The 24,907-nt window shown below is 51.0% G+C and overlaps 3 protein-coding genes across 5 annotated transcripts; 2 read left to right on the top strand and 1 right to left on the bottom strand.

Annotated features, from left to right (window-relative positions):
* Nucleotides 1–2,482: 2,482 nt before the first annotated feature.
* Nucleotides 2,483–5,553, top strand: Lst1 (leukocyte specific transcript 1). The gene is made up of 4 exons (XM_057751679.1): nt 2,483–2,734; nt 3,801–3,893; nt 4,262–4,284; nt 5,332–5,553. Exons 1-4 carry the CDS (start codon nt 2,716–2,718, stop codon nt 5,479–5,481), a joined length of 285 nt encoding a protein of 94 aa, XP_057607662.1. The 5' UTR covers nt 2,483–2,715; the 3' UTR covers nt 5,482–5,553.
* Nucleotides 5,554–5,972: 419 nt separating this feature from the next.
* Ncr3 (natural cytotoxicity triggering receptor 3) lies at nt 5,973–9,247 on the bottom strand. The gene is made up of 4 exons (XM_057794349.1): nt 9,205–9,247; nt 6,358–6,705; nt 6,145–6,270; nt 5,973–6,025 (listed from the first exon to the last, which is right to left on the bottom strand). The coding sequence occupies exons 1-4, from the start codon at nt 9,245–9,247 to the stop codon at nt 5,973–5,975; spliced, it is 570 nt and encodes a 189-aa protein (XP_057650332.1).
* A 7,245-nt stretch (nt 9,248–16,492) lies between these two features.
* Aif1 (allograft inflammatory factor 1) lies at nt 16,493–18,579 on the top strand. Of its 3 annotated transcripts, XM_057751497.1 has the most exons (6): nt 16,496–16,639; nt 16,798–16,859; nt 16,941–17,007; nt 17,320–17,361; nt 17,554–17,716; nt 18,396–18,579. In XM_057751497.1, the coding sequence occupies exons 1-6, from the start codon at nt 16,615–16,617 to the stop codon at nt 18,478–18,480; spliced, it is 444 nt and encodes a 147-aa protein (XP_057607480.1). In that variant the 5' UTR covers nt 16,496–16,614; the 3' UTR covers nt 18,481–18,579. The 3 variants fall into 3 exon arrangements, with proteins under 3 accessions (XP_057607481.1, XP_057607480.1, XP_057607482.1); XM_057751498.1 differs by lacking the exon at nt 17,320–17,361 and having other exon boundaries at nt 16,493–16,639; XM_057751499.1 differs by lacking the exons at nt 16,496–16,639; nt 16,941–17,007.
* Nucleotides 18,580–24,907: the final 6,328 nt, after the last annotated feature.

The raw sequence follows: 24,907 nt of genomic DNA, 5'->3' as shown, positions 1-24,907 counted from the left end.
GCTCTTAACCTCTGAGCCATCTCTCCAGCCCAAAAGCAAATCTTTTGAGATATAGATTTATTTGTTGTAGGTTCTCTCTGTTTTTCTAGATGTTTGAACTGTGCAAGTAAGTGTGTGTGGTGTGTGTGTAGTGTGTGTGATGTATGTGTGTGGTGTGTGTGATGTGTGTATGGTGTGTGTGATGTATGTGTGTGCTGTGTGTATGGTGTGTGTGGTGTGTGTGTGTGTGGTGTGTGCGGTATGTGTGTGTGTGTGGTGTGTGTATGGTGTGTGTGATGTATGTGTGTGGTATATGTGTGTGTGGTGTGTGTATATGTGTGTGGTGTGTATGTGTGTATGTGTGTTTGGTGTGTGTATGTGTGTGTGGTGTGTATATGTGTATGTGTGTTTGGTGTGTGTATTCTTGCATGTAAGTGCACCAAGAACAATCCTGGCCAATCAGGTGCCAGTCCTGGCCTCTGCCTTGTTTGAGCCAGGGTCTGGTGGTGTCTTCTCTGCAGACCTCAGACCAGGCACTCACTGTGATCTTCCAGGAATTTCCCTTTCTCCCCCTCCAGTCTCACAGTGGGAATACGGAATTTCAGTCCGGCTGACATACCCATCTTTATGTGGGTTCTGGACAAACTCAAGTCTTCAAGCTTGGATAGTATTTGACTAATGGGAAATACTTCACCCAGCGTTTGAAATTTTAATAAAAATAAGGTGTAATAATGAAATATAAAAAAGAGGAAAACCACTTAAATTATGTCCTATTTGTTCTGCGGGGGAACATTAGGGGAAATAAGTACCACAAAATTCCCAAATTTGGTCACCAAGACATGCGTGGGGTCCCAGACACCAGATTTCTCACCCTTTGTCTCCATTTTAGCTACCACCTTCGCTCTGTCCAAAGACTTGGGGTGCAGCCCTTCAGCACCCCCTCCCTCTCAATCACAGGGGCCTTCGTCAGGGCCACGATTGCCTTTGGTTCTCTGCTCGATGCCAGAATGCTGGCTCCAGGGTCCCCCAATCTTTGCTGGCTCCAGGGTCCCCCAATCTTTGCTGGCTCCAGGGTCCCCCAATCTTTGCTGGCTCCAGGGTCCCCCAATCTTTGCTGGCTCCAGGGTCCCCCAATCTTTGCTGGTTCCAGGGTCCCCCAATCTTTGCTGGCATCAGCTTGTCATCCACTTCCTGCATCTGCAGAAGCATTGATCTGGTCTGGCTGCCTCTGAATCTTCTGATACCCTACTGCATATGGCTGCCAAGCACCAGGATAAGATAGGTACCCAGAAATGCCCCAGAGTTCCATCTGACACTGCAGGTGCTGGGTGTATATATCTACACACAAATGCCAAGACCACGAACCCTAAGCAGAGGTAGTCGAAGGGGGATCTGGGTTTGAACTCATCATGGAAGGCCCCCGGAGGAGGCAGACATTCATTCATTCACAGGGTGAAATGAAAGGCTAGGACTGAGAGGCACCACCCTAGTGGTTGGTAGCCAGGAGTCAAAGGAGGATGTTGTAACCCTTCCCTGGTCATACTTCCTCTCCTAGATGCAGGGAGGTACTGAGGCAGGGTAAAGACACTAGAACTGGAGGAGGGGCACGAATGCCCGAGGTGGGGACCTTTGTCTCTTTTCCCTCAGGTGTCCCCTGTGTAAGCCAGAGTCTGGGTGAGCTGGGAGTGTGTGGCAATCCTGCATGGGAGGGGTGCCTGCTAAGAGAGAGGGAAGCCGCTGTAGATCTGAGGTTTCCTGAGCCTGAAGCAATCGTCTGTATTCAGAGCCTATCTTTGGAGTCGTCCCCTTCCCCCAACCCTGTGTCTTCACTTTCCAGAGGTTAAAAGACTCTATTGCTGAAAATGGTGGTGTGCCCTGTCATGCACTCTGTAGGCTGAGGCAGAAAGACGGGGAGTTTCAGGCCAGCCTGGGCTACGTAGCAAAACCCCGCTGATAATAATAATCTGTTCCTGATTCGTCACAGTTCCTCAGTCCCCTCCCTCTGTGCCTGCCCCCCGACCCCCACTCCAAGGCATTCCTCTTAAAACTAGGAGGTTCTTGGTTTCAAACTGTCTTCCCTCAGTCTGGTTCTTGGGTTATATTAGGGGCCTCTTTCTGCCCTCAAACAGGAACCAGATTAAAGGGCGTGAAGTACCCGAGGGAACTTAAAGACCTCACACCACTCTTAGTCACTTCCTCACACCAGCCAAGTCTGGCTTTCCAGGGGTGGGTGCTGTCTCTCCCCTTTCCCAGGGGTCCCGCACCTACGCAGACCCTGGCTGCCCTGCCTTAGTCAGCACCCCAGATTGTGCAGTGCTTCTGGCCTCCTCCAAGACTCTCCCCATATCCCCCAGCTCCCCATCCCCGTCACCCTGGGGCAGAGGAAATGGGGGGGCTGGGGCCAGTTAAGCACCTCCTTATTACATCTGGGCCTTCCTTGGCTTTTTGTTTGCTTCCTGTACTGGGTCTCATTGTGTAGACCAGTCTGGCCTGGAACCCACTGTGTAGACCAGGCTGGCCTGGAACCCACTGTTAGACCAGGCTGGTCCCTGGCCGGGAAAGTGACAACATAATACATTAGACAAAGGAAACAGCCCAGCGAGGACAAGGATCGTAATGGGGCCCCTTGCCTCAGATGGGGAACTTGGGGGGCACGTGACTCACTCAGGCCATTAAGGCCAGCAGAACAGGGGTTAGTTTAGTCTTGACCTTCAGACCTGGTCTCAGTCCCTGGCTATGTCAGGATTCCTATGCTGTAAGTAGGGGACGCCTCTGTTCTACAAGGGAAGGGATGGGAGTGTGGGGTGGGTGTGTGCGCGTGCGCGTGCGTGTGTGTGTGTGTGTGTGTGTGTGTGTGTGTGTGTGTTTGAAAAGTCAGGTCGTGGTGCTCACGGTTACACCCCCCCCCAGAATCAACCAGTGCAGGTGAGAGTGGGGCTTCCCGAGCCCCAGAAACAGCAGGGTGTGGGCATGAAGTCAGGAGGGGTGAGAGGTAACCTGGGGTACATGAACCTCTAGAGGAAGTGAGAAATTGATGTCTCGTGGGCTGGGGATGTAGATCAGAGGGCTCCTTAGCAGGCTTGAAGCCCTGGGTGACAGCCCCAGTGGCTCAGACTGGGCCTGGTATATGTCTCCTGCAGTCCCAGTGCCAGAGAGGTGGGGCAGCAGGACTGGGGGTCAAGTTCATGTACTCTCTGCGTAGAGACTTCGGGGAGTTTGAAAGCATCTTAGACTATGGGAGACCCCTAAAGTGGTGTAGTGGTGGCACACCTTTAACCCCAGCACTCAGGAGTCAGAGGCAGGTGGATCTTTGTGAGTTCAAGGACAGACTGTTTTACAGAGTGAATTCCAGGACAGTCGAAGCTACACAGAGAAACCCTGTCTTGAAAACAAAACAAAACAAAAAAATCTCCTAGAGAATATTTCCCTGCATCTAAGACGGCCACAGGGTGGTAGAGCCCTGGCTTTGACTCCAGAACCACAGAAAACAGGCATGGTACACACTAGGCAGCCTAGCCCTCCGAGGGGGAGGCAGGAGGGTCAGCGAACTTGAGGCCGCCAGAGACTCTGTCAACAGGAAAGAAGAGACAGAAAGGTGGGGGACGCACCCGTTGGGAGGGTAGGGGGAGAGGGAGGAGGGAGCTGGAGGCAGATATGATCAAGAGACTTTGTATATATATGAAATTGTCAAAGAATAGAAAGTGGGAGGAGGAGGAAGAAAAGATGAAAGAAAAAGAGGGAAAAAAGAGAAACTGTGAAATTTAACCAGGCTTGGGAAGCCCGGGGAAGAAGACTCCTCCACACACTTCTTCACCCTACAGATCTCAAGGAGTATGGGGGCTTGGGGCTGGGAGGGCTCCTTCTCGTGCTTGTCGTCATTCTGTCTGTCTGCCTGCGCCGGATCCATCAGAGAGGTGAGCCCTACCACCACCGCCCACCGCCACCGCCCACGCCACCCACAGCTTGCCCCACATCCCTCCTCCTGTGAAGGCAGAAGTCCCTCGGGTCCTGCCAGGCTCCATTAGGAAAGATGAGAACAGTGCCCAAAGGGCTGGGCTTTGACTGTGGTTCCCGGGGCAGCTGGCAAGTGGGGAGTGGGGTGGCAGTGTGTTGTGGAAGGCTGTGCTGGGGTAGAGGAGAGCTGGGGTGGGGTGCTGTTCTAGGGAGGGTGCCATTCAGTATGAGGCTCTGTCCTAGGGTGGATGAGCCACTTTGGGGTGCTGCTCTGGAGTGGGGGAGCCGGGGAGGGTCTTTCTGAATCCCCTCCTTTTTTTTCTTCCAGTGAAGAGACTGGAAAGGAATAAGGTGAGTCTAGGGGTTGAGGGGAGATGAGGGGAGACCCAAGTAGGGAATGAGGTGGGATGTAGGGGTGGGAGCCAAGAGAAAAGGGAAGAGGAAGTGGGGGGGAGAGAAAAATGAGAGAAGCATAAAGAGAAATGAGGCAATAAGAGGAGGGGAGGACAAAGCAACTCCAGAATGACAGCCAAGAAAGAAGAGAGGAGATGAGAGAGACAGAAGGGGTCCAGGACAGTCGGGACTACACAGAGAGACCCGGTCTCAAAACAACAACAACAAAAGCGAAGAGAGAGGAGGGAAAGCGGCCAGCCGTGTGGCTTAGTTAACGGCGTCCATGAAGCGTGTACAGAACCCTGGGTTTGATTCCCAGCACAGCATAAAATGAGAGCAGTGGTGTACACCAGAAATCCCAGGGAGACGCAGGGAAGCTTGTCCCCAGCTACATACCCAGTTGAAGGCTAGCCTGAGCTACATGAGACCCAGTCTCAGAAAAGGAAGGGGTTCTATGAAAACCTTGCTGCAGCCTGCCGTAGTGACCTGGGCCTGGAACCCCAGCACTGTGGGGTGCAGACAGGCAGGTCCTAGGGGCTCTCAGGCCACCCAGCCTAGAGGGAAAGCAAATTTCAGTTTTAGTGAGTGGCTCGGTCTTAATAAGAAAATAATAATAACAATAATAATTAGAAACTATTAGAAAGATGTCCGAGCCTTCTGGCCTACACAAGTACCTACACAAGCAGAGGTCGACACACATATTAGATAGATAGATAGATAGATAGATAGATAGATAGATAGATAGATAGATAGATAGATAGATAGAGAAAGAAAGGAGGAAGGAAGGAGGAAAAGCAAGAGAAAAAAAGCCCAAGGTAGACTGGCTGAGAGTCGAGGAGAAACATCGGTGAGAGTAAAGAATGAACACTTGGGCGGACAAGGGAAGTTTCAGGAAAGAAGGAAAAAGAAGACTGAGGCATCAGAGAGAAAGGTGGGAGCTGGGGTAGGGCTCAGGGTAGGATTGAGTGTGGCACCCTGAGCCCTCACCCTCCGCTCCTCCACCAGGCGCAGACCCTAGAGCAGGAGCTCCACTATGCGTCTCTGCAGAAGCTGCCAGTGTCCAGCAATGATGTCACAGACAGAGAGGACAGCGAAGGCATGAAGGACGACCTCAGCACTGACTATGCCTGCATCGCCAAGAACAAGCCCACCTGAGCACCCTCAAATTCCCCCCTCGACCTGGGCGGGTGGTCAAAGATGCCCTGCGGTCACCTAGTAAAAACTGCTTCCTCACTTCTGTGTCAGGCTTCTCCCTAAGTCTCCAGACCATGGCTAACCCCTCCCCCTGGTGGGGTCAGTTGTCACTGAGTGAGGCAAGGCAGTTAGGAACCCCAGCTCCTCCAAAAGCCAGGAAACACTAGTGGTCCCCAAGGTACAATTGACAAGGGGTCAAATCGGCTCTGATAATCTTCATTCTCAGCTGCTGCAGCCATAGCCTCAGCGCCCAGGACAGGCAGGTGTGGCTGGGAGCAGCTGCGGGGTGCATGCGTGTGTGTGTGTGTGTGTGTGTGTGTGAGTGTGTGTGTGTGTGTATGTGTGAAGAGAAGCATGGGGGTGTCTGCAGAAGGAAGAAAATACATGAGAATCCTAAGGAGGAGGAAGGAGCAGATTTATTGCTGGTCTTGACAGTGCTGGGTCACTGAGATTCACTCCTCACAGGCTGTGGGAGGGGCGCCGTGTGTTCCCACGTGACAGGGGCCTGGGAGAAATAGCAAGGGGCGGGGAGTTGCTGCTCAGAGCTAGCACCAGAAGCTCTCTCCTTGCAGTCTGTTCCTCCCATTTCTGCCACCATTGCCCCCACTCCGCTCAGCAACTCACATTTGCCCTGATAATAGAAGGTACTACCCATGGCCACAGAGAGAAAACTGAAGGCGTAGAGTCCAGCGCGGAGGAGGAGACTTGTGTGGACTGCTTGCTCTGAGCTGGAAGCTTGCTGAGGAGTGCCTGTGGCAGAAGGAACTCGGGAACTCAGAGCTGGGGACAGCCCTTAACTCCCGGGAACATCGCGTCTTGGGGTCTCCCACCACTCACCTTTCCCCACCAACAGCCGGGTCCCGTTTCCTGTTCCGACGCCCAGGCCTAGCACCTCCACCCTGCACACATAGATCCCGGAGTCACGGCTTTGAATGTCCTGTATGATCAGCTCTGCCTTGTGGTCCCTGATGAATCGAGGAACAGCAGCAAAAGAGGCCACACGGCCCCTGAACTCTGGGGTCATGTTGCTCACCTGCGTGCCTGGGGCCACTTTGTCTTGGTACCATGTGACGGAGCCAATGGCCACTGTCCCTCGGCTGGCATTGAAAGAGCAGGGCAGGAGAGCGGTGGCACCCTCCTGAACACGAATCTCTGGGGGCTGAGACACCCAGAGAGCACAGGATCCTGGGAAGAAAGCAAATATCCAGAGAACACCACCCAGTTATCCAAAGAGAAAGGCATTTGGAGGACACCCCAGCTTTCCTCCTGGGGTGTGTCAGAAGAAGCACCCTGGGGTGTCTCAACAAACCCTTTCCTCTTTCTTCACTAATTTATTTCTTAGTTTTCAAACCCTTTCACACACCAACTCCACCCATATCCAGCCCACCGTCTCCAGAAACCATTTTTCTCAAGTTGATCCTCACGGTATACTTGAAGCTCATGAATGAATATAGCTGCCTAGTTAAGGAACGCCATTGTGGGATCTCTCTGATATTGTTATTGGGATGGGAGTTGGTTTTGCTTTATGTTTGCTGGGGGTTTTGTTTTGATTTTTGTTTTCTATACACCTGACACACAAACACAGATACAGACAAAACACCAATGCACATAAACTTAGTTTTGTTGGCTTTTTTGTTGTTATTTTTTGTTTTGTTTTGTTTTGTTTTCGAGACAGTGTTTCTCTGTAGCTTTGGTGCCTATCCTGGTACTGGCTCTTGTAGACTAGGCTAGCCTTGAACTCACTTAGCTAAGGATGCCCTTGAATTTCTGGCTCACCCGAGTGCCAGTTTGTGCCGTGCCTGGGATCAAACCCAGGCTCACCCGAGTGCCAGTTTGTGCCGTGCCTGGGATCAAACCCAGGGCTTTATGCACAGTGGGCAAACATTCTACCGCTGATCCACAGCCTCAGCCCAACTTTTAAAATTTTGTTTATTTTTATGTTATGTGCATTGGTATTTTGTCTGCATGTGTATCTGTGTTAAGGTGTCAGAACGCCTTCAGTCCCAGCACTCGGGAGGCAGAGGTAAGAGAATCTCTGTGAGTTGAGGCCCATCTGGTCTACATAGAGAGTTCCAGGACAGCCAGGACTACACAGAGAGACCCTGTCTCAACACCCTCCTCTCAAATTATAGTAACTAGGTGTGGGGATTTATAACTGTAATCCCAGCACTTGCGAGATAATTGTATATTTGTGCCCTATCTAATAAACTTAATAATCTAATCAACTGCACACATCAAGGTAAGTCCTCAAGGATGAACACAGGAGTGCTAGATAGCTCAGCTGGTAAAGGCCCTGCCACAGACCCTGATGACCTGAGTTCGAGTCCCGGGACCCACGTAGCAGAAGGAAAGAACAGACTCTTGCAGGTTATTCTTTGATCTGCATGAGCCTTGGCAAGTACGTGTCCCACCTCCAAAATAAATTCATGTACTTTAAAAAATTAAAACCACAGCCAGGCGGTGGTGGTGACGCATGCCTTTAATCCCAGCACTTGGGAGGCAGAGCCAGGCGAATCTGTGAGTTCAAGGCCAGCCTGGTCTATGGAGTGAGTTCCAGGACAGGCTCCAAAGTTACTCAGAGAAACCCTGTCTAAATAAATAAATAAAAAGATAAAAAAAAATAAATAATAAAAATAAAATAAAACCATCAAAGAAAGAAAGTCAGCTGAGTGTGTTAGTATGAGCCTCTAATCCCAGGAGGCTAAGAGATGAGGACTGGAAGACCAGGGCCAGGCTGGGTTACACGGCCAGGGCTAGGTATGTACTCTTTTGGCAGCATGCACGAAGCCCTGGCCTTGACCCCAGCCAGGCATAGTGGTGCACCATGCACCACTCTAGTCAGTGGGCATGAGAGAACCAGTTCATGGTCCTCCTTCACTAGATATCTGAGATTGGCCTAGGCTGCTGAGACCCTGTCTCAGGAAACAAGCAAGGAAAACAAAAGGAAGAGCCAAACTCAGAATGCTCTCCCACCCCTCTCTCCTGGGGCCTTTCAGGTTTACTTTTTTAGAAAGAAGGCTAAGCAGAAAAGGGGCTCCGGAGAAGGAGAGAGAGCACTAGCAAGAAACTCAGGACTGCGAGGGGTACACCCACACACTGAGACAATGGGGATGTTCTATCGGGAACTCACCAAGGCCAGCTGGCCTGGGTCTGAAAAAGCATGGGATAAAACCGGACTCGCTGAACATAGCAGACAATGAGGACTACTGAGAATTCAAGAACAATGGCAATGGGTTTTTGATCCTACTGCACGTACTGGCTTTGTGGGAGCCTAGGCAGTTTGGATGCTCACCTTACTAGACCTGGATGGAGGTGGGTGGTCCTTGGACTTCCCACAGGGCAGGGAAACCTGATTGCTCTTCGGGTTGACGAGGGAGGGGGACTTGATTGGGGGAGAGGGAGGGAAATGGGAGGTGGTGGTGGGGAGGAGGCAGAAATCTTAAATAAATAAATAAATAAATGACAGCAGAGGGGCTCCTGGATGGATGACAGAAATGACCTTTCAGGTGGGGGCCATCTAGCAGGACTGTCTTCTGAAAGAGCCACGGGCAACAGCTTTCTAAAGTGCTTTCTGCATCCCCCAGGGCACAGTGTTTGCCCCCCTCCAGGCACCCTCTGGAGCACCCAAGTCTGGCGTCTTCCTTTCCTCCCCCACCCCTGGGTCCCGAGAAAACTCCCAGTCACCTGGATAAACCACGATGCAGATCAGCAACAGCGCCTTGGCCATGTCTCCAGCCGGCGAGGCGAGGCGGACTTCACAGAGCGCTCTAATAGGGGAAGAATGGCCTGCTTCCCGCAGCGAAGCCTAGCACAATGCCAAGGACCCGCAAGGCTCTGGGCTCTCGGCATCGTATGCCTGTCCTGCCGCGGAGGGAGATGGCACTGGTGGAGATGCTGGGGCTCTCTGGAGGTAGCTAGTGGTCAGGTGGTGTACCAGGACAGGATGTCCTCCCATCAGATTTTACAAGAGAGGGTGGGTGAGACCAGGATGTGGGTCTCTCACCTTTTGAGGTTCAAGACCAGTTCACCCAGAAGTTAGCCCTCCTCCTCACCCCCTTTGCTCAGCCATGCCCAGGACTGCTGTCTCTGTGCCTCCTCAGTCTGGCTTTTTCCCTCTGGGTTGTCCTAGGATTTCTATAAATGGGGCGGGGGAGGTTAGGGGAGCAAGCTAATTGGTGATGGTGGGTGCAAGGTTACCGCGGACTGTGTCTGGAAGCTTCATGTGTACAAGTGGCCCATTCTCCAGCTGTGTTAACAGAGGACTAGCTGCTGTTAATGGATATGTTTGGCTCATTTGTTTTCGCATTTCCTGGAAAGAGGACATTCCCCGCAGGTCTGCTTTTCCATGACCGCTACACAGACTTACCCACCGGGAAATCCAGTCATTTGTCATTTTATTGACAGTTTAACCACATTTATTGGGAACCTACAAAGTGCCCATATGTGTTCACAGGCACAACGGCAGACATCTTGTTACCTATAACTGAGGTCACACAGTGCCAGGATCCCCTGATGTGTACTTCACAGACCCACGCATGGCACTGGGAGGAGAGGCCGTGAAGTGTGCCGTGCAAACGTGGGCCCAGCCTCGCCATCCACTCTCGGGCTTCCTTTATTTTCATGTGGCCAGGCAGTGGTGGTGCACACCTCTGATCCCAGCAATCAGGAGGCAAAAGCAAGTGGATCTCTTAAATTTGAGACCAGACTGGTCTACAGAGCAACTTCCAGGACAGCCGGGGCTACACAGAGAAACCCTGTCTTGAAAAACCAAAGAAGAAAATGTGGCTTGGAGCTCTTTTGGTGCTCTCTCCCGAACTGGTCTCTTGACCACCTGGATAACCACACAGGTCACCCAATCCGGGAAGGAGTCTCTGGATCATCTGGCCTCCAGGGAGCTGTGGAGCAGCCAGCCTCCCTGCTATGGGGTACCCAGGTGCCGAGAACAGTTGTGTGCTGCCCCCTGGTGGCTGCAGAGCCTGGGCTGGAGGCACTTAGGCTATTCTCCACAGAGCCTCAATTCCCTGTTCTCTTCATTCCCAGCCCAGAGTCAGTGTGGAGAATACTGTCTTCTTTGCCACAAGCCCTGGCCCTTTGACTTGAGATGAAAGCTGCATTTTCTATCATTTCCCTTAAGTTTTATTTTTATGTGTAAGCGTGTTCTGTCTGAACGTATGTCAGGCTACCACGTGTGTGCCAGATGCCCACAGAGACCAGAAGAGGGCACAGGATGCCCTGGGACTGGAGTTACAGGGAGTTGTGAGTTGCCATGTGGGCTCTGGGAATTGAACCTGGGTCCTTTGGAAAAGCAGCGGGTTTCCTAAGTGTTAAACTGTCTACCCAGCCCTCAGACTGTGTCTCCGCAGCGCTCACTCAGACACGGCAGCAGTTCATGACCCAGGAATAACGGTTTACGGGTCAAGCCGTTCTGAACTGCACTCCGCATCGACTACTTGTGTGCACAGAACCACAGCCATGAACTTCCAGACTCCCCCAGGCTAGCTACTTGATTTACATAGTTCTCTTTCCTCCCTCGAGGGCTGGGGTGACCCAGGAGATAGCTGAGCCTAAACATAGGGGGGCTCTGCTCCCCCCTTCTCTTTCTGCCACCCAAGGCTTCCGACCCTTTGCCATGGCTGTGGACTCTGGAGACATTGCCTGAATGTTTTGCTCGTTAGTCCATGTCTTATCAGGGTTACTACTGCTGTCATGAAACACCATGACCAAGGGAAACTTGGAGAGGAAGACTTTATCTGGCTTACACCTCCACATCACTGTTCATGATCCAGGGAGGTTAAGACAGGAATTCATACAGGGTGAGATCCTGGAGGCAGGAGCTGAAGCAGAGGCCTTGGAGGGGAGCTGCTTACTGGCTTGCTCCCCATGACTTGCCCAGCCTGCTTTCTTATAGAACCTGGGACCACGAGCCCAGGGGTGGCACCACCCACCATGGGCTGGACTCCCCTATCAATTATTGTTAAGAAAAAGCCACAGAGGCTTGCCTGCCTACAGATTGATCTTCTGCAGGCATTTTCTAAGTTCAGGTTCCCTTCTCTCAGATGATTTTTGCTTGTGTCAAGTTGACATAAAACTATCCAGGGCAGCAGGGCGGCGATGGCGCACACCTTTAATCCCAGCACTTGGGAGGCTGAGGCAGGCAGATCTCTGTGAGTTCGAGGCCAGCCTGAGCTACAGAGTTCCAGGCCAGGCTCCAAAGCTACACAGAGAAACCCTGTCTTCAAAAACCAAAACAAACAAATAAAAACAAAAATCAACAACTATCCAGGGCAGCTCATCTAGAATAAACCATGATGTGTGTGTGTATCCAAGAACAATTTTCACTATCTCTGAGACTTTCTAAGGACTTTAATAGTATCTATCTATCTATCTATCTATCTATCTATCTATCTATCTATCTAATCTATCTATTTGAGACAGGGTCCTAACCATGTAGTTCTTAGTTGGCCTATAGACCAAGCTGGCCTCCACCTCACAGAGAGCACAGAGCTCCGCCTGCCTCTGATTCCTGACAGCTGAGATTAGAGTTGTGTGCCGCCACCACCACCGCCCAGCTGTCAATTTGATATTTTAATTAATTAAGATACATCTCACGGGAGCTGGAGAGATGGCTCAGAGGTTAAGAGCACTGACTGCTCTTCCAGAGGTCCTGAGTTCAATTCCCAGCAACCACATGATGGCTCACAACCATCTATAATGAGATCTGGCGCCCTCTTCTGGTGTGTGGGAAGCAGAATGTTGTACACATAATAAATAAATAATTAAAAAAAAAAAAAAAAAAAAAGATACATCTCACTCTGCAGCCCAGGACACTGAAAACTTAAGTATGGGGCTGGAGAGATGGCTCAGTGGTTAAGAGCACTGCCTGCTCTTCCAAAGGTCCTGAGTTCAATTCCCAGAAACCACATGGTGGCTCACAACCATCTGTAATGAGGTCTGGTGCCCTCTTCTGGCCTGCAGACATACACACAGACAGAATATTGTATACATAATAAATAAATATAAAAAAAAAAACTTAAGTATGTAGACCAGGTTAGCCTCAAATTTCCAGCAACCTCTTGAATTAAAAACTGAGTTCTTGGGGTTAGAGAGACAGCTCAGTCATAAGAGCACTGGCTGCTCTTCCAAAGGACTTGCGTGGTCCATGGCAGCTCACACCCTCATGTAGCTCCTGCTTTGGGGTATCTGACATCCTCAGTCAGCCTCTAGAACAGAAGTGCTACACAGACAGACACGCAGGCAAAGCCCGCTACACAGTTAAAAAATGTATTTGTCAAACTGAGCAGTGGTGCTCTGTCCTGTGTGTCTTTATTAAAACTGATCTTCAACGTCAGACATGGGAGAACTGGCTCCAAGTCTCAGCACTTGGGGGCTGAGGCGGGAGGATTGGTTGCTCAAGGTCAGCTTCCATGCAGCTTGAGCAGCGTGAGCCCTGTCTCAAGAGGATGGAAAGAGAAAAGGCTGTATGGCTTTCCCGTCACGGGTCACCTACAGAGACTGCGGAGAAGCCTCGGCGGAGCAGGTGCCTAAAGAGGAGTGCTGGTCTTGAAGGAGGTTTGGGTCACTGTGACCTGGTGGGAATGAAGCCACGGCGACAGACACACAGTGTCCTCCATCCTACTGTCTCCCTGTGGCCTGCACCGGGCAGCCTCCCAAGCAAAGAGCAGAGCTGGAGAAAGAATGAAGGCCAGTGGAAGATCCTCAGGGACCTACACACACACACACACACATACGCACGCGCACACACACACACACACGACCGCACATGTATTCACGCACGCGCACACACACGCATGCACACACGCACGCACGCACGCACGCATGCACGCACGCACACACCTTGCACTTTCTGACCAGAGCATTCTTTTCCAGGCAGCATAGTCAACAGTCCTGGGCCTAACACTAGTCCCACCCCTTGGAGAGCCCTAACAAAGGGCCTTAGCAACAGAGCGCCCTTAGCAACAGAGGTCTCTAACCTCCCTCACAGGGTTCTAACAGATCCTTCCCCATCTCCATCTTTTCTGGTACATTCTGTTTTGGGGTTTTTTCTTCGTTTTATTTATTGTGTGTGAGAGAGAGTGCACGCCTGGAGGGGTCAGAGGTTAATTTGTGGAGGTTTGTTCCTTCCTTCCTTCTTTCCTTCTGCCAGGCAGGTTCTAGGCTTCCCACTCAGGCCTTGGAGCTTGGCAGCACTGTAACTCTCTGAGCCGTTTCTCTTGCCCTTGCTTTCGTTTCCAGAGCAAGTCCCAGGCTGGCCTAGAACTCTTTTAAGGCTGGTTCCCTCAAACCTTCGGCACTCCTGACTCAGCCTCCTGGGTGCTGAGAAATACAGTCCTACACCTCAGCTAGCTTTTTAAAAATCCCTTTAATCTTTGGTTACATGCCCTGCCCTCAAGCTTTAATCCAGCTCCATCTGCACCTGACCTCTGGGCCAAGGCGCACATGCTCCAGCCAGGCAGACTGCTCTTGCTTCAAGGCCTGAGTTTGCTGCTCCTCGTGTTCTTCCCCATATTACACTAAGATATGCAACCTCCAATACCCCTGCTATCTCCTAAGTGACAAAGGTTTAAAAGGGCATCTTCTGTGTTTTATAATAAGACTCTTTCAACTGGGCTTATGTTAATAGGGTAACTTCTGGAAAGTCCCTAAAGGGAGAAGTCTTGTTGCCAAGGGCAGGGATGGATAAGGGGCTATATAACCTTAAACTCAACTGGTCCTTAGCCAATAGCTAACGATTTAATGGCTCATCCCAGCATGATGACGTGTCCTTAACACCCCAAAAGATTGGGGTCAGAGAGCTGTCAGGGAGGGTGGTGCCCAAGGGCACGGAAGCTCCAGACCATCTCCCCAGTACCTTGTCTCTCTGTTTGTTCCCTCTGGGTCACTGTTGGGTACTCTATAAGGAACCAGCACATGTGGCCAAGGTTCTCAACCTGAGCCCTGGGAGCCGGCCTGGCCAGTGACCAAAGCGGAAGAGGGGCTTATAGTACTCTTGATTTATATAGCTGGCTGTCCAGAAATACAGGAGGCCTGGTCTCAAGGCCCACATCTTAACCTGGAGCGGTCTTGTTGGATAGAGCGCCTTCACGTGGAGGCCTGGCAGGCAGTGTTGGACATGAATTACACTGCAGGACATCTGATGAGTTTCTACCAGGAACTGGGGAACTCATTGGTGTGGGAAGAACCTTCCCATGAGCCGGGCGGTGGTGGCGCATGCCTTTAATCCCAGCACTTGGGAGGCAGAGGCAGGCGGATCTCTGTGAGTTCGAGACCAGCCTGGTCTACAAGAGCTAGTTCCAGGACAGGCTCCAAAACCACAGAGAAACCCTGTCTCGAAAAAACAAAAACAAAAACAAAACAAAACAAAAAAAAAGAACCTTCCCATGAGGTGCTAACTGGGTACTGGCTGGATCAACTCCTGCATGCTGACCTCCACACACATCCTGAGGCATGTATGTCTGCACACAGACACACCAACTAATTAGAAGAATCAAAAGAAAAACAGCGTATTTCTTATCCACGTATCTCTTGCATCCCTGAGAGTCAGCTTCTCAGAGGCATCTCCCCTGACTGTGACAGTCTGCTCTACCCTCTACAGGGAGCTCTGTAGACCGCAGGAACAGACTTCTCATTTCCTGGTTCACCAGGCCTAGCACTGTTGCATGAACACGGCTAGAGAAGTGTCCCCGTCAGACACTGAGCGTGTTGGAGGGCAGGTGTGCATTGCTCTCTGCAGGGGGAGAGGCCACTATCTTCCCACTACCTGGTCAAGGAGAAGCAGAGTGGATTCTGCCTGCAGTGGAAGGGGAGACAGCTTGGGGAGGAGAGAGTAAGAGCCAAGGGGTCAGAGTAAGTTAGAGGCAAAGCCCCAGCCTCCCCTAGTGACCCAATGGCTGAATGAGAAAAGCTATTCCTGGGGAGGGCATTTCCGTGAGGATTAGATGCTGCTCGGGGGACATGCTCAGCCATAATGGGGTGGGGACGTGCTCAGCCGTGGCAGCGTGAGAAGTGCTAGGCCGTGGCGGGGTGGGACGTGGCCGTGGCGGGGTGGGACATGCTCGGCCGTGGCTGGGTGGGATGTTTCCAGCTGTGGCCGAGTGAGAAGTGCTCGGCCGTGGCAAGGTGAGAAGTGCTCGGCCGTGGTGGCAGGGTGGGACCTGCTCAGTCTGCTGTCCTCTCAGCCTCACTTTCCGCCCTTCCAGAGCGTCTCCCTAAACTCTCCTATGCCTTTGTACTCTCTACTAAGGATTTCAAAGTAGGTGAGGCAGGAGGGCAGTGCTGCCAATCATGAAGCAGACAAACCGAAGTCCTTCCTGAGCACGTTTCCACGCATCCCGTCCCAGTGCTCTTCTGGAGCCTGAGAGAGATGCATCTTTCTTTTTCCAGGCCCTGGCTTCAGCTCGCTCCACTCCTGGGTCGGACTGCAGTCTTCAGCTTCTCTCCTGCACATGGGAGAGAGCCAGCCAGCTCTCAGCTGTGTGTCTTAACCTGCATCATGAAGCCTGAGGAAATTTCAAGTAAACCCACCCCCACCCCACTCCCCAGTAGCTGGGAAAAGCCACCATTTCTCTCTTCTTTGGCTGATTTTCATTTAAGACAGGTTCCTACTGTGTAGGCCTGGCTGGTCTCCAACTCCCAGGATCCTCCAGCCTCTACCTCTCAGATGCTGGGATTGCAGGCCTGGGGTACCATCCTTGGTTCTCTCCGATCCCTCCAGGAGCTAGCCAGTCTTTGCCCCATGGAGGAACTGTGTGGAGCAAGGTGTGGGGCAGGGCTGCAGGTCCAGCCATTCGGGAGGCTGAGGCAGGACGGGGCGGCTTGAACTAAGGCACCTGGACATGTGAGACCCTGCCAAAAAAAAAAAAAAAAAAAGGGAATTTATCAGCGTGTTATTTTAAACCCTCTCTGCCTTCCTTTTTTCGAGGTCTAGTGTCAGCAGAAGTGAGGGGAAGTGATGCCTGGGGGTTAGCAGAGGAGGGAATGAGTAGAAAGGGGAAGTAGGAGAGAGGAGACTGGTGGAGAGACAGAGACCCGCAGGCTGGTCTTCTCCCACCTAACGCCACAAGCACCTGCTGAGCTATGAGCCAAAGCAGAGATTTGCAGGGTAGGGTGGACCACATAACATCAGGAGCCAGGATGGGTCAGGCCTGGGCTGGGGAGCCAGGAAGGCTGCTGAAGGATCTCAGAGGGCAGAACTTGGGTAACGCTCGGGCATGGGAGGCAGGAAAGGGAGGGGGGCTGATTAACCTCTGTACCCCTCAGGAGGAAAAGCTTTTGGACTGCTGAAGGCCCAGCAGGAGGAGGGGCTGGATGAGATCAACAAGGTAAGAGAAATAAGGAAGAGGGTAGAGTCTGGAGGCTCCCCGGGGCCGAGAGGGATGACCCTGGCTCTGATCTGCCAACAGCAGTTCCTGGACAATCCCAAATACAGCAGTGATGAGGACCTGCCCTCTAAACTGGAAGCCTTCAAGAGTGAGGAGATGTGTGGGTGGAGAGGGAAGTTAGGGCCAGGGGTGTTGGGGGGCATGGTGGTTCACAGGACCTCAGCAAGGCCAGCAAGATCAGTTGCTTTTTGCGGTGGAAGAGGGACCCACTTGTGGTCCTTCTCCCTGCTCATCCATCTTACACCCCTATAGGTTCCCTCCACCTTCACAGGGCCTCGCGATCCCCACTTCCTCTGCCTGCCCCTCCTCCTCCCACATCTTCTACACTGCCCTAGCACTGGTTAACTGCCTCTTCCTTAAACCCCCATAACCAGCAACTACTTTTTTTTTTTTAACCTAGAGAAGTACATGGAGTTTGATCTGAATGGAAATGGAGATATTGGTGAGGAAAAGGGGGTGTGGGGGGAGTGTGCGGACCTAGGCAAATAGAGGTCTTTTCTGCTAGCCCTGTCCCCTGTGGACAGGCAAAGGCCCAGCCACAATCAACAATACAAGGGTCAGGGATGGGTGCATGGAGGGACGAGATGGCAGAGAGACAGGACCCTCCTCTCCCACCTTGATTTTCCACCTTCAGATATTATGTCCTTGAAGCGAATGCTAGAGAAACTCGGGGTTCCCAAGACCCACCTAGAGCTAAAGAAATTAATTAGAGAGGTGTCCAGCGGCTCTGAGGAGACCTTCAGCTACTCAGACTTCCTCTCGATGATGCTGGGCAAGAGATCTGCCATCCTGAGAGTGTGAGCATGCAGTTCCCACCTCCCTGAACTCCCTGTCTTCTCCATCCCCTGCCCTAACCTTGTCCCGAACAATCACCCTTCCTTCGCAGATGGACTCTCCCAAGATCCTTCACTGTCCCCACCGTGTCTGCGCGGCTCTGGTCTTCACTGTCCCCACCTGTCCGCAGCTCTGGTCCCCTCTGTTCCCACCATGTCCGCGGCTCTGGTCCCCACAGCCCCACCGTGTCCGCGGCTCTGGTCCCCTCTGTTCCCACCATGTCCGCAGCTCTGGTCCCCACAGCCCCACCATGTCCGCAGCTCTGGTCCCCACAGCCCCACCTGTCCGCAGCTCTGGTCCCCTCTGTTCCCACCATGTCCGCAGCTCTGGTCCCCACAGCCCCACCATGTCCGCAGCTCTGGTCCCCACAGCCCCACCGTGTCCGCGGCTCTGGTCCCCTCTGTTCCCACCATGTCCGCAGCTCTGGTCCCCTCTGTTCCCACCATGTCCGCAGCTCTGGTCCCCACAGCCCCACCGTGTCCGCGGCTCTGGTCCCCTCTGTTCCCACCATGTCTGCAGCTCTGGTCCCCACAGCCCCCAGCACTGCTTCCCTGCTCTTAGTCTTCCCCGCTTCTGAACTCTTACAGACACCTGAGATTTACTCCTCTGAGAGATGTGTCCTGATGCCTGTGTCTCTTCCAGGATTCTGATGTATGAGGAAAAGAGCAAAGAACACCAGAAGCCAACTGGTCCCCCAGCCAAGAGAGCCATTTCTGAGTTGCCCTAATTGGAGGAGGATGTCCACACGGTGCCACCAAGGGGCGGCTGACGACAGCAGCATGGGGGAGAAAAAGAAGTAGTTGTGAGCCAGAGTCAAATAAAGAATGTTCCCCTCCCAGCTCACGTCCGCTCTGCTTTTATTGGGGGACACCTGGCTTGGGTCTGGGGAGGAAGGAAGCATCACCCATTCTGTCCGAGGATTTGGTAGAGGTAAGAACTAGTGACTGGCTGCTCTGGTTTTCTACCTCTCAGTATTTACCCCTTATATCTTACTCGGGGTTTTTATTATTAAAACTAATTAGAATTCACTAGAATTCACACTATACCCAGTCTCTGGTCAATAGTTCAGATTCATTCATTCTTTGTTTCTTCCTTCAATGCTAGGTTAAAGCCAGGGCTTCCCACATACTGAGAAAACACTCTATCACTGACATATATCCCCAACTCAGGTTTCTTAACTCCCTGAAAAAGCATTTCATATACAGCAGCTGCAGCATACAAAGCTTCCCAGTGGTTCTTCCCAGTGGCGAAGCAAGGGAGATACCCTTCTCAGTAATTCCCATAGAGAGATCCAGTAACTGTGCAAACCTTCAGTGAGGGCTGGAGGGCTAGAAAGGGGCTCAGCAGTTAAGAGTGTACACTGCTCTCGAAGACCAGAGGCCCAGCACACACGAGTCTTTGAATTCAATCCCTAGACAGAAAAAAAAAAAAAAAAGACCTGAATTTGGTTCCAGTTCCAGAGGTTCTGGTGTCTTCTGCTGTCTGTGGGCACTGCACTCATGTGCACCCCCACACACATACACACAGTTAAAACAAAAAGAATAAGCCAGGCATGGGTGGTGAACACCTTTAATCCCTCAGGAGGGATTGGAGCTGGTTTGGGGCCAGTCTGGTCTATATAGTGAGTTCCAGGACGACGACATAGCTCGAACATATACCACACACACACACACACACACACACACATACACACACACTTTATTTGGTGCTGGAAATTAAACCGAGGAACTCCAGCACATTCTTTATTATGACACTGTGCTTCTAATTAAGGCTGAATTTTTTTTTTTTGGCTGAAAATTTTTTAAACTAATTTTTGATTGTGTATGTGTGTGTGTGCACACAAGTGCCTAGGATACCAAAGGCACAGAATCCCTGGAAGCTGGAGCTACAGGAGGTTTTTTTTTTGGTTTTTCGAGACAGGGTTTCTCTGTGGTTTTGGAGCCTGTCCTGGAACTAGCTCTTGTAGACCAGGCTGGTCTCGAACTCACAGAGATCCGCCTGCCTCTGCCTCCCAAGTACTGGGATTAAAGGCGTGCGCCACCATCGCCCGGCTACAGGAGGTTTTTGAGTCACCTGATTGGGTGCTGGGAACTGAGCTCTGGACCTTTGCAAGATCAGTCACACTCGGGCTGGAAAGATGGCTCAGAGGCTAAGAGTACTTGACTGCTTTTCCAGAGGTCCTGAGTTCAATTCCCAGCAACCACATGGTGGCTTACAACCATCTGTAAGGAGATCTGGTGCCCTCTTCTGGCCTGCAGGCATACATGCCAGAACACTGTATACATAATAAATAGTAAAATCTTAAAAAAAAAAAAAAAAGATCAGTCACACTCAATGGTCACTGCTCCAGTGCCCAACCCCCCTTCTCTCCCTCCCTCCAAGGTTTCACTTTGTAATGTATGCTGGCCTGTTGTGGAATACTCTTTTAAGGTGTGTTACTTTTGTTTATGCTGTGGATAGTTTAACTCAGTAAAGATGTGTTGCTTTTGTTTATGCTGCATTTGTTTAACTCTGTGAAGCTGTGACTCTGTCTAAAACACCTGATGGGCCTAATAAAGAGCTGACCGGCCAATAGCGAGGCAGGAGCAAGGATAGGCGGGGCTGGCAGGCAGAGAGGATAAATAGGAGGAATGGGGGGGGGAGAAGGAAGCAAGAGAACACGAAGAGGAGGCCCTGGGGGCCAGCCAGGGAATAAGAGTGAAGGTAAAATATGCAGAATTAAGAGAAGGGTAAAAGCTCAGAGGCAAAAGGTAGTTGGGAATAATTAAAATCAAGAAAAGCTGGCAAGAAATAAGCCAAGCTAAGGCCAGGCATTTATAAGTAAGAATAAGCCTCCATGTATGATTTATCTGGGAGCTGGGTGGTGCCCCCACCCCCCCCAAAAAAAGAGTAAAAGTAAAAACAACACTTTGGCGGTGCAATGTGGGGTTAGCCAACAACACTGGCTCGAAATCATGAAAGATCTCTGTGCTTTAGTCTGGAAGCGCTGGGATTATGGTACCAACCAGCAGTCCTTTTGTTCTACCTAGATAATTATTAGCTGGCAAGAAACTTTTTTTTTTTGGTTTTTCCAGACAGGGTTTCTCTGTGGTTTTGGAGCCTGTCCTGGAACTAGCTCTTGTAGACCAGGCTGGACTTGAACTCACAGAGATTCGCCTGCCTCTGCCTCCCGAGTGCTGGGATTAAAGGCGTGCGCCACCAACGCCCGGCAAGAAACTTTTTTTTTTTTTTTTGGTTTTTTCGAGACAGGGTTTCTCTGTGGTTTTGGAGCCTGTCCTGGAACTAGCTCTGTAGACCAGGCTGGTCTCGAACTCACAGAGATCTTAAAGTACAGGGTTTGGCTGATTTTGTCTCATCCTCGCTGTTAGCAAGTGGCGCCCTCTAGTGCAAAGCTCTCACGTGGCTCCTGTGTAGGCAGGGATAGGAATCAGGATTCTTCACTCTTCCTAACACCTGGAATTGCAGCTTCCTAGCAGATGAGCCTAGGATCCTCCAGTTCTTGAGACCAGGCAGTATTACAGCTGTTGGCAGGGGGTGTCCAGGACCCATCCTGAAAAACTGACGACTCTGGAATTCTTTTTTTTTTTTAGATTTATTTATTTATTTATTTATTTATTTATTTATTTATTTATTTATTATGTATACAGTGTTCTGCCTGTGTGCATACCTGCACCCCAGAAGAGGGCACCAGATCTCATTACAGATGGTTGTGAGTCACCATGTGGTTGCTGGGAATTGAACTCAGGACCTCCGGAAGAACAGTCCATGTTCTTAACCGCTGAGCCATCTCTCCAGCCCGACTCTGGAACTCTTACAGTAACTGGGCTGAAGTTGTTTCTCCTCTCTTGTTTGTTCATTTACTTTCTTATTTATGTTTTGTTTTTGGAGACAGGGTTTCTCTGTGTGCAGCCCTGACTGTCCTGGAACTCACTCTGTAGACCAGGCTGGCTTTGAACTCGCAGAGATCTGCCTGCCTCTGCCTCCCCAATGCTGGGATTAAAGGTGTGCGCCACCATTGCCCACCTCCATATATGAATGTTTTGCCTCCTTGTAGTCTATGCACCACATGTGTGCCTGGAGGCCAGAAGAGAGCACTGGACTTACAGACTGCTGTGAGCCACCATGTGGGTGCTGGGAGTTGAAGCCTGGTCCTCCATAAGAGTGTGGCAGGTGGCCGGGCGGTGGTGGCACACGCCTTTAATCCCAGCACTTGGGAGGCAGAGGCAGGCGGATCTCTGTGAGTTCGAGTCCAGCCTGGTCTAGAAGAGCTAGTTCCAGGACAGGAAACAAAAAGCTACGGAGAAACCCTGTCTCGAAAAATCAAAAAAAAAAAAAAAAGAGCTAGTTCCAGGACAGACTCCAAAACCACAGAGAAACACTGTCTTGAGAAACCAAAAAAAAAAAAAAAAAAAAAAGAGTGTGGCAGGTGTTCTTCTTAACCTTTGAGACATCTCCCCAGCATCTTATATGTACCAGGCTGGCCTGGAACGCACAAAGCTCTGCCTGCCTCTGCTGGGATTCATGGGGTGTGTCACCAGCTCCTCTCTGGTTGGCTACAGATTCCTATTCTTTGGCCTCTGCTTTCGCTCTCCATCCTTTATACTTGTCCCTGCCTATACGCTCCCTAGGACTGATCCAGTCTGCTGCTCCTCTTCGGTTGTCAGGCAGCTTGCCTCTGCCACCTCGGTGCTGTTCACACTGCCAGCTCAGCCCACACTACTGAAAGCGGCAAGAGATCACCAGAGAGGCGTCTCATTGGGCCCTGTTCTAGCACCGAGGGAGGCAGCATGGGAGTGCTGCCCAGGCAACTTCAAGGGAGCCAGCCGTCTCTGTGGACATCCCAGGGGTGGGCTAGCACCAGTCACAGCAGAGCTCCCACGGAAATGCTCGAGCTGTGGAACTCGGGGAACTGTCCCTTTAGCGGCAGGCGCAGCAGCATCTCCACCAGGCCACGTGGAAATGGCGGAAGATCGTCTAGAATTCACGAATGCCTGTGAGAGCAGAAAGGTCAGTTGCAAACCATTTGAAACGGCCCTGCTGAGCTGTACCTTCAGGGGTTGGAGCCATCAAACAGCATTATTGTTTCTTCAACACTGTGGAGTGTTCAAAAGAATGGACGTGGGCAAAGTGGTCTGGCAAGCTTCTGACTAACAGACCTCACTCTCCAGGAAGCCAGGGAAGGCAGGGAGAACCTAACAAGTGCCACTGGGGAGGCAAACTGTCCCGTGTTCCAGCGTGTACAGGAAGTGAGGAGAAGGGGTGCTTACAATAAAAACTTAAAGAACTTATTGTAAGCACTTAATTCAAACAGTGGTTAGCACCCAGTGCCCCAAGTAGGGTGTTTGAAGAATACAAGCACCTGTTCATTCTTAACTGTGCCCTGCTAGCTTTTTGTCTCCACTGTCTGCACTGGACAAGAGATTCCTTTACTCGCCGACATCAGCCAGGCACAGGCCTGCAGACCTTTGTGCAGATGTTTGTCTTTGTTTAGCGTTGGTTACAAGTTGTTATGGATAATGAACAGGAATAAAGGTAAACAAAGGAAAATAGACTCAGAGTGTTTGTTTTGAAAAGAAAAAAAGGGGGGAAATGCTGTAAAGATTTGTCAGTTGTATTGGTTTAATAAAATGCTGATTGGCCAGTAGCCAGGCGCAGGGTGTGGGGGGTGGGGTGGGGGTACTAGAATAGGGGAATTCTGGGAAGAGAAAAGCTCAAAGGAAGCAAGATGAGAACGCCTCACTGATAAAGACACCAATCCACATAACTAACAGACAAGAATTATGGGTTGCTGTAAGATGTAAGGATTAGTTAATAAGAAGCCTGAGCTAATAAGCCAGCCAGTTTATAATTAATGTAGGCCACTGTGTGTTTCTTTGGGATTGAATGGCTGTGGGACTGAGTGGAGCAGAAACCTCTGTCAACACCTCTGCTTACCTACATCGGCTAGGAACAGGCTGCAGGCCTCTGCTTACCTACATGAGCTAGAGAGAGAGATGCTGGTACTCATGGAGGCCAGAGGACAACCCTGGCTGTCTGCCATCCCTCAGATGATGTCCACCAGGCTAGGCTGGCAGACAGTGAGCCCCAGGGGTCCACCTGCCCCGGCCTCTGCAGCACTCAGATCCCAAGTGGATGCCAAGTTCTGCATGTCCACGTGCCCCTCTTCTCTGTCTCTCCATGTTTCTTGAGGTTTCCCAGAGCACTTTTACCCTGCTCTTACTAGCAGGCAGAGTATCTTTGCCTCCATAGCATTCCATGTTGTCTCTGGTACTTCAAACTGTTATTGATGGTTGCTGGAGAGATGGCTCAGTTAACAGCCAGTTCTAGGGGATCAAACATCGATTTCTGAGATCCACCCAGGAACTCATGTGGTGTATATGTGTACATGTATCCATACACAACAAATAAAAATAAATCTAAAAAAAAAATCAATTCTGGGGTTGGGGATGAAATACTTGCTATGCAGCCAGGATCCTCCTAAGTGTGGATCTCGTGAACTCAGGTACAGGCTGGGCAGATCACATGGATTTAACTCCAGCACAAGGGTGCAGAGACAAGAAGATCCCTGGAGTTCAGTGACCAGTCCATCTGGAATCCCTGCTCACCCAACCAACTATCTAGATTCACTGAAAGACTTTCAAAAAATGAATGTACGGGGAGAACTCCGGATGTCAACCTCTGGCCTGCACAGCACCCATAAAGGCCAGCGCGCCGCTCATACACATCAAAAAATTAACAAGAAAATGTTGACTGAGTAGGCCTGGTGAGACACAAAGATTTTACAGTCAAGTCCTAAGAAACAAAGAGGGGGAGCAGTACTACCTTTAAAACTGAAACTCATTGTTGAAAGAACACAAATCGCCAATAAACCATAAAATATTTTTTGAAAGTTACAGGGCATAAAACTAAATGTCCACCTTGGTTATTCACTGCTAAAATTCGGACGAGTGGGTCATCCCTCGTCTTTGTTCAAGTGATTTGCATACATTATGCAAATACCCAGAACAGCTCGAAGAACGCCTCCTCGGAGAAAGTCAACGATACCGTCCTCCGCGCCCTTTCATTGGCTCGCCTCGCCGCTCATTTGCATGACGTGATTGACAGGCTGGAGAGCCCGCCTCCCATAAGCGTTCACCTCCCCCGAATGGACGCCA

This window comes from Chionomys nivalis, chromosome 19, assembly GCF_950005125.1.
Source record: "Chionomys nivalis chromosome 19, mChiNiv1.1, whole genome shotgun sequence".
Taxonomy (NCBI): Eukaryota; Metazoa; Chordata; class Mammalia; order Rodentia; family Cricetidae; genus Chionomys; species Chionomys nivalis.
The sequence above is the reverse complement of the archived record's forward strand: the minus strand, read 5'-3'. Positions and strand labels throughout refer to the sequence as shown.